We start from the raw sequence: 21,797 nt of genomic DNA, 5'->3' as shown, positions 1-21,797 counted from the left end.
GTTAAGTGTTTATTTATTTACTCTTACATATCTTACACTTTTTTTTGGATAAGGGGGCAGGCCTATCTTTCAGCATAAGAGTTCTATATAGGCATAAATATCATATGAGATAATTCAAAATTGAGTGTAAAATCGTCACAATCCTATTTTTTTAAAAAATATTATTTAATTAATATAATTATAAAAAAATGTTTCGAAATAAATTAGTCATTATTAGTAATTATCGCTATTATATTTTCGCGATAGTTGTTTCGCGATATTGTATTCGCGGTAATGTATTCGCTTTAAAGGTTTCGCGATAAAGGTTTCGCTATAAAAAATTCGCGATATTTGTTTCGCTATATTGTATTCGCGGAATAGTATTTGCTATTATGGATTCGCGATTTTCGCCATAAAATCCATTCGCGATAAACGATATTCGCGATAAAAGTTTCGCGAAAAAGTGTTTCGCGATAAAAGTTTCGCTGAAATGTATTTACTGGCTATAACATATTATTTAAGAGTTATATTATAAATATGAAATACTTGCAAAAGACCAATCTTATATATTTCTTCAATTTTTAGGCATATAAAAATTAATTATACACTAATTTAATTAATATTATTAACATATACACATTTTGACCAATTTTGAGAGAAATCGGTCCAATAGATAAAAAGTTAAAGGGTGGTGGCCAGAACATGGCCATTTATGGCACATTTCCCCTAAAGGTAGAACAAAATTTTGACATGATTTGTGTTCTCCTATGTATGCAGAGCCTAAATAATGATTTCACAAATTTACACAAAATTGATATATATAATATAGATTTACTTTTTATAAAATAATAATATTCTTTAAATAAAATTCTTTATTATTTTTTTTAAAAATAATGGGTTTTTGTGCCGGGAGTCGATATTTTCGACCCAAACCCCGGGTCTGGGCTCTACACAACCAACCAATTAACAACACTAATCCTTATATTATTCTCATTCTTTTGTAATATATGAATCTTTACTTCGTTTGTAATAGTAAGATGGATATTATTTTGCTCATTGTTAGAATTAGTTGGTAATTTTATTTTATAAATTTTAAATTATTTGATTAATAAAGTAAATAATTTTCTTTCAGTGATCTGAGAAAAAAAGCCAATTCCGTAGACCAATAATGTTCTAAATGAAGTAACTCTAACTCAAGAAGAAAAAAAGTTGTATGCCCAAAAATTGTTTCTAATTCATTTATTTGAATATATCTAGAGCACAAGATAAAGTAAAAATAACATTAATAAACATTAAGCTGAAGACAATTTTAAATTAATAATTATGTTTGTTGAGGAATTTAAAATGATTTGAATATTTTCTTCAGCTCATTAATCATTTCTTTTGTATTTTTCTTTTGCGAAAAAAAACACGTTTTTTTTCCATTACTATAATTATACTATGTATGTATCTTCTCTTGTCCACCATTTTTTTTAAATTCTCTCTTTATTATTTTTTATTTATTTATTTACTACCTCGGAACAATAATAATACCCAAATATTATTAATTTACATAACTTATTTATTATCATTCATATTTTTTAATTTCTAAAAATTCATTGACCATTTGTTTTTAATTACTATAATAATCATTTTTGTATCATAAATTAATCAATTTATTTAAATTTATTACCTAGTCACTTAATTATTTAAACTTATACTTGGAAATCTTTAAAGCATTTTTTATCATTTTTTAATAATTTTATTGAATATTATTTAAAAAATACATAAGAATTTATATGAACCTCCTTAATAAATTAAATTAACCCAACTTTTATAATTAATTTTTTGGAAGAAGAACCTTTTTTTTATTCATATATTCTTTTCTTCCTGTGCTATACTCATTATTAACATATACAAATAGCTCGGGTGTAGTCCCATCCTCATATTACTTCATGTCTGGGTTACAAGGTTTATTGGTATCTTTAAGTAAAAAAATCGGTATAATTATATGAAGGATGGGCCCTCAATATAATTCATCACGTGCGTTCACATTTGAGCAGGTCTATGACCAACGCGCTATTAAAAGATTTTTCTTTCACACTTTTAAATGTTAAGTTTTCAAGTAGAACAACTTGCAAAAAAAATAATAAATTTCTCAAAAATTGGAAGACAATAAATCAATTTTATCAGAAATAACTTACTTTCTATAATTTTTTAAAAACAATTATAAATTAATAAATTTTTCTATATAATTTTAAAAATAAAAATAAATTTATAAGAATCAGAATAATAATAATATTCTTCTTTTTTATAATCATTACATCTTCCATATAAATAAAGATTTATTAATAAACCATTCCAAAAATAAATTCTTATATTTCTTCTTCTTTTACAACAACACTGATAAAATGACAATATTTCCTTTCGGTATAACGATGACTTGCCAAAAGAACTATTAATTGTGATTAAAGATGACTTGACCAAATAACAAAAAAGGTTACATATATATAACAATTATATTAAAGTGCTGTGTTCACAGCCTCCTCACATTGTTTGTCACTTTGTCCAACATCGACCATTACCTTATTTTACACGAAATTGTAAATTATAAAGAAAACCTTATTATATTTTATTCACTTGAAACTGATCCCTACATTGTTTGTTAACCCCCCCCCCCTCCTCTTGTCCAGTATTAACCTTTATTTTGTTTTACTCGAAATTGTAAATTATAAATTAATCTTGTTATTTATATTTTTTTTCACTTGAAACTATTAATTAATGTATATTCTTCATTTATTATTGATTATATATCTAATAATTTAATTTTTATAGGTTATTTTTATATCATAAGAAAATGATTCCACTTTCAATTAATAGATGGTATATCAAAAAATAAGCATTCGTAGTTTACCTGGGTATTTGAAGTGTAGTCGAACCCAAAAATTGTCATTAGTCCTTAGAAATTTATCTTTATATTTTATAAATAACAAAAATATTACCCCCCCCCCCCCAAAAAAAAAAATTTTTAATAAATTATTTATTATCCACTCTTTCCCTCTTTTCACGACAAATTCCTGCCCATGCGCCCTCATTATTTATACATTTTTTTTTAAAAAAAAAGGTTTAAAAACATTTAACGAATCGTATGAAGCCATAAATATTATCCATATTTTAAATGACTCGATTAATCCTTGGAATAAAAACCAAAATACACTTAATCATTCACATTTCCTAAATATCGCCTTGCCTAGTGTTGTCAAACGGCTAGCCGAAATAAAATTACGCAATCATCGAGGCGATTTCGTTAATAGATGTCCAAACCTTTCCGCAATCTATGAAGCGGCATCTCCGGACTGCGAAATATTTTTCGGCTAAAAAGGATTTAGTCAGCCGTTAAGAAAACTTATTAAGTGTTTTGTTTTATATTTATGATATTCAAAATGAATAGATATCTCAAATAACAATTGATCTAAACAACAATCGTATTGATTTGAAATTTGTGGATTTGACACTAGTACTGTTAAAAAGGCCGATTTAAGATTTTTAGCCATATAATAATATTATGCGAAGCATCGAGACTGGGCAAATACAAAACATTCGAACATTTTCTGCTGGCTATGAGCAGCAACATCTTTTAGGTTTGGGTAATGTTCTTTCGGTTATAATCTTAACCCGAATCGAACTTTTGCAACAACATGGATCGAGACAGTCCTAATTCTTATTTACGTTTTATTCGTTTATATCCCCTTTCTTAGAGTTTTCGTTCGTTTGTAAAGAAGAGACTTTTTATGGTACCCGATGATACATTCAATCGAAATCGGCACAGATATTGGTGACTTGAAAAGGTGAATCGATCCGATATTCTTTAAAAACCGATGAGCACACACATTTGTTTATTTTTTATAATATTCAGATAAGGGGATGGTAAAAGCATTTCAAATTGTAAACAAAAAAACAAAAACAATGCTTTTAAACGAAATTTTGAAACAAAAATTTATTATAAAGGTATCAATAAAAATATTGGTTGATTATTTTATTTTTTTTCTCCCATAATTTGATTGGATCCTAGATTATTCGCACTTAATAAGATATAAATAATACGCTTTATTTCTAACATAAACATTGACCTTACCAGAAAACGTTAAGTAGAGAAATATTTTTAAAAAAAATTAAATAGACCAAAAAAAGCTTCTTTTTTTTAAATAGAAGTTAATAGTGAAATTAGTGTTGTTAAACGACTTGTTTTGGGCTGATTTTTTGGATTCTATCCAGAAAATATTGTTTAAGCCTCGAGATTTCGGTAATATAAGTCTAGTCCTTTGTTCCTTCTGTGAGCAAAATCTTCATGCTAGTGTAATATTTTACTGGATGAAATATTGAATTAGCCCTGTTTTAAAAAGCGGCTTAAAATGAGCCGTTTAACAACACTAGAAATATATCTTATAAATTTTGATACCTTCAAAAAATCTTTCGTTCCTATATTATCAATCGATTGAAAAGGTGAGGAGTCAGCACAGCATAATGATAACACATTCTTTGCTAGAGAAGCCATTTTTTTAGAAATTTTGGTTATGGTTATATAGTGTTGTTAAACGGCTAACTCAATATTTTAGCCAGAAAAATATCGTTTAAGCTTCGAGATTTCGATAATATAAGTCTAAACCTTTGTTTCTTCTATGAGCAAAATCTAATATTATTCTGGATGAAATATTGAGTTATCTATCCCTTTTTTAAAAAAATGGGCTCAAAACGAGCAGTTTAACGCTAAGTGAAATATTCTGATTACATCTTAACCTTTTCATGCAAAGAAAAAAAAATGGGTCATATTTATTTGTTGTCACTCTTTTTGAAACTTAAGTGAAAAAATATTTTTAAAAAAAAGCTTTAAGGTGGGGAGATTTTGTATTATCATACAAAAAGTTACCACCCCCCCCCCCTCCCAAGTATATTATATATTGTCCTAGAGTGAATGAAAGGTTTTAAAATAAAAAAGCCCAACCTAAAAAGCTTAAAATTTTATTAGAAAAAAATACATTATCAACATCAGATAGATAAGTAGTTTTTAAAAAAAAATGTATGTTGCGAAAATCTGAGAACCCCGAATATACCTAAACAAGCGCAGCACTTATTCGCGGTCTAAAATAATTTTTTCCAAGTCATGGGATCGTGTTTTAAAAAAGGGAGTATCTTTTTAATAAGATAATACTAGTAAACGAATCTCAGGTCTCACCGACTAACCAGCTCGCCCATAGTTTATTAGGGGTTAACCCCCTCCCCTCATTTATCTAGCTGATTTCGCCCAAAAGATACTTCAAAAAATCGCCCATCATTTTAAAAATATATTTTAAAGCACCCGCTAGTTGGACCAATTTTTAAATTGGTAAAATCCTGTTCATTGCAGACCTCTTATATGAATCCCTGGACTAAAAACGGAATAAACATGGCCGTCACATTAATGTCTTCCTGATTTAGATATTTATTATTCAAAATATATTTGCAATCGTAATTACTTACTTTATCAATGTTATCTTTACGAAATTTAAATATATAAAGAGCACGTAAGTAAGAAAATTTTCTAAATACAAGAAACAAGCAAAAATCTCCGGAACGACCTTAAGATTCGTGGTCCGAACTCATTCTTAAGCTTGGGTTCCAACCAAACCAAAGATTGGATCTTGAGTTTGGGTTCGAATCAGACCAAAGATTGCATCTTGAGTTTGGGTTCGAACCAGACCAAAGATTGCATCTTGAGCTTTATTAGTTAAAAGATGACTCTCGTCTGAGAATAACGCAGTCTCCGTTTCAAGAAATACCTTGAAATTATGCAACATATTTAGGTAACGATTACGCTGCAAGTAAAAAGAAATCGTAGCATAAGAATAGTGGTGTATATATATATATTTATGTACAAATAAAATTATTATTTCTGTTATTAAGGACAATATATAATAAGCCTGTTTTGGATAAAAGCTCTCTGAAAATTATATATAAATAATATGGTTCTTTTTAAAACTTTATATAATGTCGTCATATATATTTAGAAATAAATTATATATAAATAATATATTTTTTTGGTCATTTTAAAATATATATTTTACAGAATTTTAAAAATGAAGTCGTTCCATATGGGTAAATAGGTAGCTTCAGCCTAAATGCACATTTTTCTAGTCTCTCGCTCAAGTAGGAATTAAATTCAAGTAAAAATTAATCAATATTCTTAAAAGGACATGTTATATTCTTTTTAATCTCTTCAATTCTTCCTTCCGCAAAAATGTATCTTCCCCTGGCGTGTCGACTTCCCTTTTATTAACTAGAGTATTAAGCTGAATATTGTCTCCTTGGTCGTACGAGACAACCTCTTCGTCGTCATCTTCACTTAATGCATCCTTAATTTCATCTTCCATATTTTGTATGAGCTCCGCCGACAGGGATCCAAAGAGAATGCTTTCGTCAAAGGCAGCAGTATTTTGCTGTTGAGACGACTTCTCGCGTTGAGGTGGAAAGTGACCATCAAAATTCGTGCCAAAAGAATTTCGATGATTATTCCTCCACCCACCTTGCGAAAATTCGGGGGCTCTTGACCGTTTGACCTTTTTACCCGTTATTTTATCGTAAAAATAAACGGATTCGGTAGCTAAAGAATTGTTAGGGGATTTAATTTTCGCATCGGTCACAGGGTAAATTGCTAAATTACCCCTACTTTTAAGTGCTCGAGTATTATAGGAACCCGTCCTTGGAGGCCGTTTTTCTAAATCGATCGGTATCAATTTCCACGGAAACAAAGTCACGGTTTTATCTCCGGTATGATCAAAGTCGGTGGATGAACGCGCTTCCTGCCTAAATTTTTTTAGAAAAACAAAAAAAAAATTGTTTAAATATAGTCATGTAAAGAATTTAACGTCTTATCTGGTAGTAAAACATCTTCGCGCAATGAGAATAGTTTTTCGCTGCTTCTCTCCCATCTTTCGTAACAACTAGTCAACCATTCTTGATTTACGATGGATATATTTCCCAACTTCTTGGCTTTGTGAACTTTATTGGTCCCTTTGATAGCGGCTATCAGATGGGTAGTAACTTTTATAAAAAAAATAAATAGATATTAACAATCTATCCAGGAGAAAATGCGATATTACCATTAGGGGCGATTTCCGATGTCACCGTAGCACCTAGGCTTATCGCCATTTTGCGTTCTTTACTGTGCGCCAGCGGTATATGTTTAGGAAAAACGCCGCTAAATACTATACTCACGCCAGACAATATCTCTTTCCTAATATCGGGGACTATTAAAATTTTAAAAAAAATACAATTGAATATTAATTATACACCTTTCAAATTTGTTTGTTTTTTTTGAAGGTGTTAACATATAGAATGCATACTTATATATTTTAGGCTGGGTAATTTTTCGTCGACATCGATGTAAGTCGAGGGCGACATTTTTTGAATGCCATTGTATTTAGAGAAAAATCGCTTATGTATCCTTATAAGAATATCCTCTAGGTAATACAAGTAATCATCGGAATCCTCCCATTCTTCCATAGTCATGTCCATGACTGGCACTCCGGCGTTAAGATCGTCGGTCTCAGTCGATCCGCAGTGCAATTTTTTGATATCTTCCTTTCGCTTGCTAACTACGTTAGTTAGGTTTATGTATAAATCTGAATCCTGTGCGATATCTTGATTAGTGATACTGATTGCTGGTTCTACAATGGACTCTGGTTTTAAAGGGAAAGAGAAAAAAATCAACTAGATAAATGATATTTTGCATTATTCAAAAACATATGATTACTTAAGGTAGATAAATATTTGTTTCGAAAAACAGATGTTTATAAGCAAAAATCACGTGGATTATTAGATTGAAACAAAAATAATATCAAATTTGTAAGTTTGTAACAGGAACCAAAGCCCTTTTTTAAAATTACAATAACCGAACCCGGAACAAGAATAAATTTTTAGAAGTTTCCAGAATAATTTCTGATACCAATTCTAACAAAAAGTATAATTTATTTACGTATTATAAACGTACAAAATGTTGTTTGTGATTTATTTTATAGGTATTTAAATAGTTATGAAATGCTCTTCAAGGATTGTTAATATTCTGAGAAGATTTAGCCAGGATATTGATCCAATTTTACCTAAAATTCCTAATCTTTCATGATTAAGAAAATCTTCAATTTCGAGATCTTCAAAACCTATTTTTTTTAATACAGTTCGAAAACCGCATCAAATTATCCGATGCAATTTATAAAAATATTTACAATTATAGGAAAATTATAAGTTATTTACGTATTATAAACGTACAAAATGTTGTGCGTGATTTATTTTATAGGTATTTAAATAGTTATGAAATGCTCTTCAAGGATTGTTAATATTCTGAGAAGATTTAGCCAGGATATTGATCCAATTTTACCTAAAATTCCTAATCTTTCATGATTAAGAAAATCTTCAATTTCGAGATCTTCAAAACCTATTTTTATTACAGTTCGAAACCGCATCAAATTATCCGATGCAATTTATAAAAATATTTACAATTATAGGAAAATTATAAGTTATTTACGTATTATAAACGTACAAAATGTTGTGCGTGATTTATTTTATAGGTATTTAAATAGTTATGAAATGCTCTTCAAGGATTGTTAATATTCTGAGAAGATTTAGCCAGGATATTGATCCAATTTTACCTAAAATTCCTAATCTTTCATGATTAAGAAAATCTTCAATTTCGAGATCTTCAAAACCTATTTTTTTTTATTACAGTTCGAAAACCGCATCAAATTATCCGATGGAATTTATAAAAATATTTACAATTATAGGAAAATTATAAACTAAATTTTTTTATTTTAAATAAAGCTATTATTATAAAAAATCTTAGGACAATCAATTCCGGCATTTGGAACGTGGATTTTCTGATTCCAATTTTCTTCCAGAAATTTTCGAGTGGGGTTCTGGTTATAAAATTTAATAAATTAAGGGCTATGAACCAAAATTTAGAGTTCAGAAAGGCCATAGGAACCAAATGACCCATCTAACCCGTTGTAAGGTGATTCCAGGGCGGTTAGATACCTTTCAGGAGAAATAGGTTTCGATTAAGTTTCCGTTGTTTGCTTTACCGCTGAATCGAGTTTAGGCTTATTGAATGCCAAATAGGATTTGGTAGCCTTGCAATTATTTGAACTTTTGTTAGGGTTTCTCTTACTGAATCGCTAAAAATCTGTTTGGGGAATCTCGTTTTACAATCTTCTAAAATAATCATAATTAGATCCTAGGGAAGTAGACTCATATATTTTCTATTAGATAAATGGAGATATCAATCAAGATTTCGAATCTTTAAGATATTTCCCACATTTTTGGCGATTTTTTTTTGAAGAATTCAATTCAAATAAAATTCTTTTACTTCTCTTCTAGCATCTATCAATATTATTTTCAATGTTGCTTTTAAAAAAATTTCTAAGAAATATATAGATACCCACTTTTTAACGATTCAGAACCTGATCTCTTATGTTAGAACCAGTTCCTGTAAAATTTCAAAATAGACTCTGGAGGATGCCAACTTGTTCATTTTTTTCCCTCGGCGGATTTCGTGCGCGTCCCAGAGATGGGAGAACTCGAGGATTTAATGCTCCTCACTCGCCGCGACGGATAAGTCTGGTAACACTGTTAAAATAATAATTAAGCGAGATTTTGCAAAGAGAAAAAAAAATGATGAAAGAACAAGATGACAGAAATAAAAATAAACAGTTTCAAAATTTAGGCGCTTTTTAAAATTAATTATTAACTATCCTGAGATTTGCATCTTTCTGCGATCTGCAGGAAATTTTCGAGGCTGTGATAGCATTTCTTTGGCTAAAATATTGATTTAGGGTGTTTTTTTTAGAAAAAGCTCAAGGCTTTCGAATAAAACGAAGACAACTTATATCAATTATAAGCGAATCCGATTATGTAGATAATTATTATATGTGATGTCCGAGCTACTAAAAAAAATATAATCCGAATGTTGCCAACTATACCTTCTCTTACGGTGGCAACAGGCCAAAACTTAAGTTTTATTTTTTACTCCACGATCATCTATTCATTTGCAAATGTCCAAGTCGTTTCTCCGTTTAAAATTAAGTTTTGATAGATAGAATATTCTCGATTTTCACGTTTCCCTCTTGGGTAACTATATTTCTGATCTCCTGGGAAGAGATCATGCAGGTATTCTCAATCATCATAACGCAAAATTTTAAAACATAGTTACAAGTTTCTTTAGGTTACACGTAATTTTCGTAAAAGCATATCTTGTAGAACAGAAGTGATTGTGGTTAGGAGCTATTATAATTTTATATTCCAGGAGGTGGTGATAGCAACTAGGGAATAAAAATCAAATATTTTGGGTCGTTTAAAATTAAAAGTTCTGGTTGATAGAATATTCTCGATTTTCACGTTTCCCTCTTGGGTAACTATATTTCTGATCTCCTGGGAAGAGATCATGCAGGTATTCTCAATCATCATAACGCAAAATTTTAAAACACAGTTACAAGTTTCTTTGGGTTAAACGTAATTTTCGTAAAAGCATATCTTGTAGAACAGAAGTGATTGTGGTTAGGAGCTATTATAATTTTATATTCCAAGAGGTGGTTAAAGCAACTAGGGAATAAAAATCAAATATTTTGGGTAGTAGGTAGCAAAACTACACAAAGTTTTTCTCACATAAATAGCTTGTAAAATGGGATAACAATTATCCAGTCAAAGGGGGAATTTATTCCATTCGCCCAGCCTAGATATGTGAATAAAAGTCGAAATCGCCGCCATTTTTATGTTAGAAATACATGATTCCTCGAGGAATAAATAAATTCCATCTATCTTAATAGCCATTAAAGATGGCTAGATTTTTTTTCCAACAATTTCAACAAGTTTAATTAGATTTTTATTGGGTATGAGGAATTGTTGCATGAATATTGTAAAAAATCCTCCATTGGCCACTGGTGATAGACATTCGCGTAAGAGAAATAATTAGTTTTGGCCAGAAAAACTATGTTTAGCTATGCTGCTAAATTTTCATTATTTTACGGCCCAGCTCTTTGACCCACATGTTTTCGAATTCTGTCAATTATCAAAACTGAATATGATTTTATCTACTTGAAATGTATGTTATCAATTTTCTAAAAAAAAATTGAATTAAGAAATAAAAATAAATTTTTTGCCGACAATAATTGTGTTGTATAATTGGTAAAAAAAAATGACTAATTCGATTCAATCTACAGATGTGTGTAAAGAAATGTGATAAGTATTGAGGCACCTTCCTGGAAAGCTCATAATAATGCTAATACAGAGTTTTGAACCAATTTTGAGGTTCGAATTAAATTGTCTAAATGGGTACAGACTCATGGGGGCAATTCAAATCAGGGGTATATTGGACCAGGGCTTTTGGATCTTTTTTGGATAATCGGTCTATAATTTTTTTTAAATGAATTGTAGCCACAATACAATTATCTTTATGCTTAAATTTCTTAATTATCTTTTTAATATAAGGATATTGGCTTTCAAAAAAAAGTGTTGCCAATACATTATTTAATTATAAAGAAATGCCAATTTATGTTAAGAGTTAGACCCAGACCAGTTCAAGCCCATAGAAAAAAATCACAAGAACCTAACGCATTGATTTTTTGCACCAAGGCCTATGCCCTCAGCTCACCAATTCAATTGTGAATTTTGTGTAGAATAATCAACTTGCTTTTAAATAGTTAGATATATTTTGAGGATTGCATTCACAATTTTGCTTCTATTCATTAGCATTACATATCTAAATCTTGCCTCCAGAGTGAGCTTTAGCAAACACGTGACTTAATAGAATATTAAATTTTCAGTTTTAACTATTAGAAAGAACAATCATGCTAATAATAAATTTTGAAGGCATAATATTTTGCTGCTTTTTTAATTCCTATTATCCTTAAATATTTAGTTAGATGAATACCAAAATATTTATTTTCAAAGTGCATGCGTTGATTTATCCACTTTTCGCCAGCCAGTTAAATTTTCTTTTTAAAGAAAACATTAAAGCTGAGTTGAAGATTTTCAGTCAGATCAAGATCCACTATAAAGGTTATAATCTTTTAAACTATTGATTAAATGAAAGTTAAGACACCTTAAAAAAAATCTGTCATGGAAAATAACAGATTTGCTGCCAAAAAAAATAGAAGTTATTTGGACAAACAAAAATGATGCATGCCTGTAAGATTTCTAAGCCATATAGCATTTTTGATTTGAACCACAGTTCTGGCACAAAAAAATAATTTTTAAATAACCTAAAATTTCCCTACCTTTAATAATAGGCACTTCTTTATCATTTTCATGATTTTTACACTTTGTAGTGCCAATTAGTGGGGATTTCTGGGGTGCTTCAAGCATTATTATATCTGGATTATCAGGTTCATGTGAATCAGTATAATGAGGTATAACGATGTCTTTCAATCCATCATCTGAATCATTCATGGATGTTGAAACTTTAGCCGAACATTTAGCTTCTAGCTGTTTATATCCCTGGGGTAAATTAATGTCATCTGTAGACTCAAAAAATTTGTAAGGCTTAACATGAATTAAATTTTTGGCATAGTTCCAAACATCCTCTCTGTCATCTATAATGCAGACTAGTGAGTCATCATTCGGAAAGAGGGCCCTTAAAAAATAAATTGTTATATAATAAAACTTTTAAATATATATTAATACTTTAAATTTGCTGTCTTTGATGAAGGGTCTAAAAACTCATCTCTGGATAAAATCCTGTGGGAAAACAATCTGCCATCATTGTCTATTATGTTAGCAATGGTGTGTGCATAAGATCTAGCACCAAATGTACATATATGGAGCTCATAATAGGTACCTATTTATTATAGTAAATTAAAAATTATCATGTAAAATTGTTTAAAAAAAACACACTCATATTCTTTAAAAATTCTTTTGTTCTAGGTCGGCATTTTGTATGATACCAAACAGGTGGGCTGTTGGGTAATTGATAATGGTATACATCTTTGAGATTGGATGATATTTCATCATTGGTTGTATGAATTAGGGTATGATCTAAGTCAACAATAAGCACCAATCGCTTTTCTTTAAGGAGTCTAGTTTCATCTGCTTTACTTAATATTATAGCTTGCTAAAAAAAATAATTACAATTACATATTTAAATTATTTTAACCTCTTTATTAACTGTTAATTCAGGAATTTTATGAACAAGTGGGACATAGTTTTGTTCAGATTTACTTATATCTATATCAACTGCAGATCCACATATAGCACAGGTATCTTTAAGCAAAGTTGGGTGAGGACATCCTGGTAAAATGACTGCTATTATTTCGCTAATATATGCGGTATATACAACATTCAATTATATTTTGTTTACTTAGGCTCTATTTTATCATCAGCTTTAAAATATAGCTTGTCAACTATTCCAGTTATAGGTGATTTTAAATTAATTAGATTAGATGCATCGTGTGTTCTATATGTTATAAAAATACTGTCCTTTAGTACTATATCTTTCTCCCGGACTCTGCATTTGACTATGGTACTTGGCTTGAATCCGTAGAATCTTATTTCCAATTTTTGTAAAGAATTTGTCATTGTTCTAGCCAAAGGAATCAAAGGATAAAATAGCACAAGGAAAACTTGTAATATATATTCTAAAAATATAATTTATTAATTTAATAATAGGCTTAATATTCGTAGATCTAATATAACAATTATAATTTTAATATTATTCGAAACTATGTGGAAGGGTTGGCAAGGAATAGATAGTAATCGTAATTTCAGATATTCAAATAAATTAACAAATGTGTATTCCACGCTCCAGCTAATGAGCGTGCCAGACCACTACAGTAGATCAGTGTTCAATGTTTGGCAATAATTTACTCTACTATAAGGAGCCTACATTTAACTAAAGAAAGATGATGGTAAATAAGATTTATGAGATTAGAGATATGATATGTATATTTATAAAAGAATAAAATGAAATATAATATAATTTAGGTTATGGATTAGCTTACTTATTGCTGATTTCAAGGTTATTTTATTACGAATATATTCTCTAGAGGAGAAAAAATTATAAAGTTTTTTAAATATTTTGGATAGTAAGTTAATAGTAGCTCGACCTTCACTATTTTTGATTAGCTTCATTGTAACAGATAAAAAAAATACCCCTTTGAAGGAATAATCTAAATTGTATAGATACAATGTTGGGTTGTTGATCATCAGTTAATTTTATTTGGGTCTTCTATTACTATATAAATCAACCGATTATAATTTTTTGACATCTCAAATTGTGTGTTATCATCATCATTAGCTTAATTTTTGATATCCACATCATACTCAAAAAGTTAAGAGGCCTGTATGGATTTGTTTGAGCTTTGTCAGATATTCCAATATTTGTATGATCAACAATTATATCACAAATTCTGTCAAATGCTTCAAACTCAAATGAAAGTATTGAAAATACGATCAAATGTATCTTTGGCAAGCTATATATAATTATAATTATTATGTTATTATTTAATCAACCCTACCCGATGGCTTGTGGATATTCCTAGTTTTAATATACCATAAGGCAGTTGTGCAGATATAGTCTTGTTTTAACTTTTCTTTTAAACTTTTTATTCCAATTATAAATTTTTCATCAATGTTTTGTTGTCAGCGTCTACATGATAGGATTTTCACTGGGTGCAAACCCCCTTCAAAAACCTTTGCCTACCCCCCTAAAAAATTTGCGCCTTCTTCGGCGGCGGTGTCTCTTTGTTGTTATTTTCACCTATTTATTTATTGATACTCTTTTCAAAGAATTTATAAAGAATAACTTAAATTAATCTATCTCTACTACCAACTATCGATATTTTGTGAATATAAAGAATTTATTTTTAGTTTATTTGAAAAACAATGTGTATGATTGTTTGCAATATATAGATTTGGTCGATGAATTGTATTATAATAATACTATAATAATATTAATTTTTACTGCAATAAATTTTGTCTTATTTCATCTCAAAATTTAATAGATAACCCCCCAAAAAATTTATCCTACCCCCATTATAGCAGCTTACCCCTTACCCCCTCAAAAAAATAGGATGCAAACTGTTCCTACCCACCCCGCTCACGTAGACGCTGTTTGTTTAAGATCTTCCTGACAAAATTATATACAAGAGCTAATAATTATGAGTATTTCTAATTTATAAAGGAAATATTTATTTTTTATAAGCTCTAAAATAGCTAATCAAATCTAATAGTAGTTGGACAAATTCATTTTGTTCCACAATTATTCCCTTAATAAAATATAGGAATTAGATTATTAAATTGAACTTTTCTCAAAATCTTATAGTATTAATTCTAATTTTTTATATATCATTTTTTTTAACAGCATCTTAGCGGCGAGGTTTTTTTCATTTATGATTAATATATTCTCTATATAATTCTGGGTGGCGCCTCTATAATACAATGTTATTAAAAAGCCTGATTTATATTGAGTTTTAACAACGGTCCTATTAAGATTTTAGCCAAAAAAATAATATGTAAGAATCGAGATCACACAAATGTACAAACCTTTCTGCCATCAATGAGCAAAATCTCCATGCTCATATAATATTGTTTTGGCTAAAATCTTAATCGAAATGTTTTTAAAATTGACCCAAATCGAACTTTTTAACAACCCTTCTATAATAGATATAATTTAGTAATTTTTTTATATATAAATGATAAGATATCTAAGTTACTGGATTGGTGAGCTTATTAAAATTGGACTTCTAATTCGATATAATATAAGATCAAATTAAATTGATTGTGAATCTATTTGATATACTAATACCACTACTTATTGGGTTATCCACCTCGAACTAGAATGTACTTTCCAAAACAATTACACAAAGATATTGATAACGATAAACCAATGATATATATTGCGATAAACTTTATTAATTCATCATAATAAATTTAAAAAGGAAAAAAATGTATTGAATTTACATTTCTGTGCTACCTTTTTATAGGGAATTGAATCTTATTTAAAAAAATCCAAAATAATAATAAGTTAAAAATATATTTTTTAAAAATTATATATATCATAGTCACACTTTAAATCATAATTTTAAGCTAAAAATATACCAAAAATCATGAATCATCATTATTATACTGAAAATAAATTTTATAAATCTAAAAATATAATTCTGTAAAAAAAAAATAACTCAAAAATTGTAATACATAATAACTCAAAAATCAAATTTTATAAATATAAAATATAACTTGATAATTCTAACACGATAATTTTATAAATGTTTATTTAATTATAAAAATAATAAGTAAATTTTGTAGTCATTTTATACAATAAAAACACAATTACATTGCAGTTAGGCATAGCAATTAATTTTATTTTAAAAATTAGTCTATTTATTCGATAGTTATTCAGTGTTCTTTTTTTAAGAAGTCCAGTTCTAAGACACTTGAAAAAACAAGGGTGTCAGAGTATAAAATCTGAATGCTAATCAGAGGGTAATGACAATTGTTAGCATATATTTTATCAATGACATTGAATAATAAATCTAAAATGAAGATGCGTTCATTAAAAGTGTATATTAACGAAAAACCGCTGAGGATATGATTTAGGTTGTGCATAGCATATTATACAAAATTTAATGTTAACGAAGTATTATAATATCCTACCTAACAATTATTCCAAGGCTATTCTTACAAAGAATATGTATTTTTAATGTAAATAGATTAGCAAAAGGTCCTGTTACGTGGACTCCCACTGATTTGCATTCAACTGTGCTTTAAAGATTTGGAGTCACTTTATCACGCGACACTTTATCATGCGACAATTTATCACGACGACACTTTATCACGACGACACTTTATCACGACGACACTTTATCACGACGACACTTTATCACGACGACACTTTATCATGACGACTATCATGACGACACTTTATCACGACGACACTTTATCACGACGACACTTTATCACGACGACACTTTATCACTCAGTCATTTGATAACGCGACACTTTATCACGCGACATTTTATCATGATATACTTAAAACTTAATTTAATATAATTGAAAAGTTAAATTTTGATAATATCTCATTTTTTGACTTTTCCGTCTAAATTTCAATATTAAAAAAATTTAAATTAATTTTTTTTTGTTAACGCCACACTTTATCATGATATACTTAAAACTTAATTTAATATATTTGAAAAAATTAAATTTTGATAATATCTCATTTTTTGACTTTTCCGTCTAAATTCCAATATTTAAAAAATTTAAATTAATTTTTTTTATTGAGAAAAACTCATATTCTAATTTACATAAATATAATTTTTTTTAACTTAATTATCATCTTATATAGGGAAACAGGAGACAAGCAATAATTTTCTATTTATACTTTTTATTAATAAGTAACTATAAATCAATATATCACGAGTAAAAAATATAAATTATTTATAATATATTTAATTGCACGAAATATGGGCAATAGCTTTTAAAAATATTAAATAATCCGACAATCCGTAATTTGAAACATAAATTTGAATCGTCTTTTTATATCTTCATATTTCTTTGATAAGTACGATGTTGTTCCCATCACGACTTGAAGATATAGAGCTTTATGTTTCTGCATATCTTTTTGTATCCCATCTAAAAATTTCCATAGTGTTGGATGAGAACATTGGTATAGGGATTGAATTCCATAGTGCCACCCTTCAACACAATTTGTTGTTCGGGCGACACCTTCTAACGTGGAATTGTGTTTATTCCATAGTCTTACATTATATAAAGGCGCTGCAAAGTTATTTCGTTGCCCTATAAATATATAAATTTATAATAAAAAAAATATTTTTTTTACTGGGATTTCTACGTCCTCGAATATAGGTCTTCTCAAAGTAGGAAATTAGCTCAGATGAGCCATTCAATTCACCAAATATTTCTGCCAAAGTATCAAATGAGTTTCCAACATCATCCTCTTGGACATATGCAAGAGCCGATAAACACCTACTATACAATCGAAAGTCGTCATTCGACTCATACATCTCTTTTAATCCCAAATCGTTTATTTTTCTATTAACGCTCTGTTTTAGATGAAAATAACATCCAAGGATATCTGCGAGTGGATATCCAGCTCTAAACTCATTTATCGGTGCCTGTTCGAAATCCACCAATATTTTCCTCGGATGCGCCCCTGGTAGTAATTGTTTCAGCTCCTATAATAAAATTTAAATTACTGAGTATGATCAAGGGGACCTTTTAAGATATCATTAAATTTTGTTGTAATAAAAGAATGGCATTTTAGAGATTTATATTTGGCGCATCTCCAGCATATTGATTCATTTTTATTTGTCCTAAATTTAGTATATTCGTAATTTTGATATAAAAGGGTAGGTTTATTTTTCGATGTAAATCCTAATTCAAACATTATAATTATAAAAAAAATATTCTTTAATATATAATAATATAGAAAATTGAGGTATATATAGAAAAAAAAATATTATTATATTTATGGGTAAATACAAAACCTTAATTTGTAAAAATTATAAATCTTTGTGAAAAAACGATTAGCTTAAAAAATATCAATAGATAAACACATTAATTTAAGTGTGGTGTTTTATTGATTTATAGTTACTTATTAATAAAAAGTATAAATAGAAAATTATTGCTTATGTCTCCTGTTTCCCTATATAAGATGATAATTAAGTTTAAAAAAATTATATTAATGTAAATTAAAATATGAGTTTTTCTCAATAAAAAAAATACAAAAAAAATTATATAAATTTTTTATGAAATTTAGACGGAAAAGTCAAAAAATGAGATATTATCAAAATTTTATTTTTACAAATATATTAAATTAAGTTTTAAGTATATCATGATAAAGTGTCGCGTTAACATAAAAAATTAATTTAAATTTTTTAAATATTGGAATTTAGACGGAAAAGTCAAAAAATGAGATATTATCAAAATTTTATTTTTTCAAATATATTAAATTAAGTTTTAAGTATATCATGATAAAATGTCGCGTTAACATAAAAAATATTAGACGGAAAAGTCAAAAAATGAGATATTATCAAAATTTAACTTTTCAAATATATAAAATTAAGTTTTAAGTATATCATGATGAAAGTCAAAAAAAATTTAACTTTTCAAATATATAAAATTAAGTTTTAAGTATATCATGATGAAAGTCAAAAAATGAGATATTATCAAAATTTAACTTTTCAATTATAATAAATTAAGTTTTAAGTATATCATGATAAAATGTCGCGTGATAAAGTGTCGCGTTATCAAATGACTGAGTGATAAAGTTTCGTAGTGATAAAGTGTCGTCATGATAAAGTGTCGTCATAATAAAGTGTCGTCGTGATAAAGTGTCGTTGTGATAAAGTGTCGTCGTGATAAAGTGTCATCGTGATAAAGTGTCGCATGATAGTGTCGCATGATAAAGTGTCGTGTGATAAAATGTCGCTAGGCGGCTTTAAAATACATTAATATGAAGGAATTGTCAGACTAAGGATTATTATGCGTTTATATTAACGAAATTCCGTAGATAAGTCCTATTTATTAGAAATCAAACAACGAGAAACAAAAACACAAAATAAAATAAATATAATATTTATTTGTTTCCAAGCAAAAGAAAAATTTAAAAAATAATAGTGCACTGAGTCTGCAGAGGAGTCATTAATAGAACTATAGTGCGAATGTCATCAAGTTAAAATGGATGTAATCCAAAATGTAATGTATAAATATTTAAGCATTTTTACTATATATATATGAATTTTGTATTGTTGCTAGATTTGGGTTTCATGATTTCTAGAACGTTTCGAATAACTTGTCACTTTTTCTTTTATTAATGACAGATAAATCAGCATCTGTACTATCATTAAGAGAGGTTAAATAAAAACAAAAGAATAATTAAGAATAATATTAATGAACTGAACCCACAGAGCAGTTATCATTAGGTGTGCCTTTATAATTGATATCTAAAATACATATATTTTTTTCAATATAAATAATATACTTCTAATCTCACCACAACATTGTAATTAAAATGTCATGTGCGACCCATTAGTTCTAATTTTACCTGAATATTATATTCTACTTCAAAACTGCTCAACAACATTTAATGTGACCCATTAGAATTGAATTTATTGAATTAAATTTAGAATAGAATGATTCGAATAAAAACTATGCATTATAGGTTAGAAAACTGAAAATCACATATATATAATTGTATTTAATTGAATACTGAGTTGAATTTAGAATAAAACGATTTGTAGAAATACTCTGCATACAAAACATATAATAAAATATTTATTTTTATTTATTTTAAGTTTTTTTTGATATTTTTAAATATAAATAAATAAATACGTACCGATGACATGACGTTCAAATGACATGACTTCACCATGATATAAATTAGCTAGGATATCGAAAAATTATAATATAGATATTATGAGTCTCTAAAATTTCATATAGTAATAATTTTATCATTTACATTTTCGGCAGTGAAGTACTTTGAAAATGTAATAAAGATGTGAATATTAGTTCTAAAAATAACAGTTCAGTTCAAAGTATGCATGTAGAAAAACGCCACAAGGGACTGACATCTTTAATCCACAGAAAGAAATAATAGATAAAATATATTTAAAAGAGAATGTTCTATTCTAATATATATTATAACATTTGTAGAATATGAATTTAATTATAAATAATTATCTAATAAAATGTAGTTTATTATCTACTACATAAGTTTCAGAACTCTCAAATTTGCCTAAATATAGTAATAAAGCCAATGACATAAAAATGGTTTTTACACGAATTGTAAATGTACACACTGAAAAAATTTAAACACTATTCGAATTTTTTATTTTATAATTACAAGAAGGGGATAAAATAATGAAATTTTATAAATAACGTTAATTTATATCGTGTGCAATAAAAAGTATTTTAACTTTAATAACAATATAAATGTGAAAATAGATTGCAATTTTACAACTTTGAAAAATTATGATTACATTATGGCTATAGGGCTCAGCACTTCCTCAAAATTAAAAAGGGGGCTAAAAAATCAAGAAAATTATTCACGCGGGGTAGGGGGTTTGATCATCTCGCAATATACACCTAGTCTCCCTTTATTCAATGAATTATGGTAATATCTTTGATTTTGTTCTTTTTTATTCATAACTTCATTTCGTTCCATAAATCATTTATAAACAATGCATATTAAATATATATTAAAAGTGGTAAAAAGATATCCGTCAAATAAACTGTAGGTATAAAGAGTTGTAAAATATTAATAAATCTCAGAGACCTGCAGGCCCGGCCCTAAGCCCGGCCGTATTTTAAATTTTTTAAATATACCCGGGCCGGGCCTAGAAATTTTTTTTTAAACATATCCGGGCCGGGCTTAGAAATTTTTTTTTTAAATATATACGGGCCCGGCCTAAGATTGTTAAACCTGGGCCGGGCCTTAATATTTTTTATAAAAATTTTTACATTATGAGTTAATGGTTATAAGATTATATTATAGTTATGATTAATATAATATTGGGTGATGGTTAACACTACCTAACATCCACAGATCGATCTAATTATTAATTTCCTGCAAATTTATTCAAAGTATTAATATATTTTTTTATAATTCATATTTAAATTTTTACAACATATTTTACCAAAACAATCAAATAAAGGAATATAAGCCCCAATATTCAAGTATTATTAATATATTTTTTTATAATTCATATCTAAATTTTTAGAATATATTTTACCAAAACAATCTAATAAAGGAATATCACTTCTTGAAGTTTGTAATACCTTTCAAAGCGAAAAAGGAGAAATAA

The 21,797-nt window shown here is 28.1% G+C and overlaps 1 protein-coding gene across 1 annotated transcript; it reads right to left on the bottom strand.

Annotated features, from left to right (window-relative positions):
• Positions 1-5,941: 5,941 nt before the first annotated feature.
• Positions 5,942-13,559, bottom strand: LOC135923277 (RNA polymerase II subunit A C-terminal domain phosphatase-like). Its single transcript, XM_065457941.1, has 9 exons — positions 13,337-13,559; positions 13,133-13,292; positions 12,874-13,090; positions 12,664-12,817; positions 12,258-12,613; positions 7,338-7,673; positions 7,095-7,241; positions 6,861-7,035; positions 5,942-6,798 (listed from the first exon to the last, which is right to left on the bottom strand). The coding sequence occupies exons 1-9, from the start codon at positions 13,552-13,554 to the stop codon at positions 6,192-6,194; spliced, it is 2,370 nt and encodes a 789-aa protein (XP_065314013.1). The 5' UTR covers positions 13,555-13,559; the 3' UTR covers positions 5,942-6,191.
• Between the last annotated feature and the right edge of the window lie 8,238 nt (positions 13,560-21,797).

This window comes from Gordionus sp. m RMFG-2023, chromosome 2 (assembly GCF_954871325.1).
Source record: "Gordionus sp. m RMFG-2023 chromosome 2, tfGorSpeb1-WG-v2, whole genome shotgun sequence".
Lineage (NCBI taxonomy): Eukaryota > Metazoa > Nematomorpha > Gordioida > Chordodea > Parachordodidae > Gordionus > Gordionus sp. m RMFG-2023.
The sequence above is the reverse complement of the archived record's forward strand: the minus strand, read 5'-3'. Positions and strand labels throughout refer to the sequence as shown.

What these genes read in the sequence shown, in the direction of transcription:
- LOC135923277 (XM_065457941.1), bottom strand. Translation starts at nt 13,554, where the DNA reads ATGACAAATTCTTTACAAAAATTGGAAATAAGATTCTACGGATTCAAG. An exon ending in AATTAACAGTTAATAAAGAG is followed by an intron (nt 13,091 to 13,132) that starts GTTAAAATAATT and finishes TATTTTTTTTAG; the next exon opens with CAAGCTATAATATTAAGTAA. An exon ending in ACCCAGCCTAAAATATATAA is followed by an intron (nt 7,242 to 7,337) that starts GTATGCATTCTA and finishes AAATTTTAATAG; the next exon opens with TCCCCGATATTAGGAAAGAG.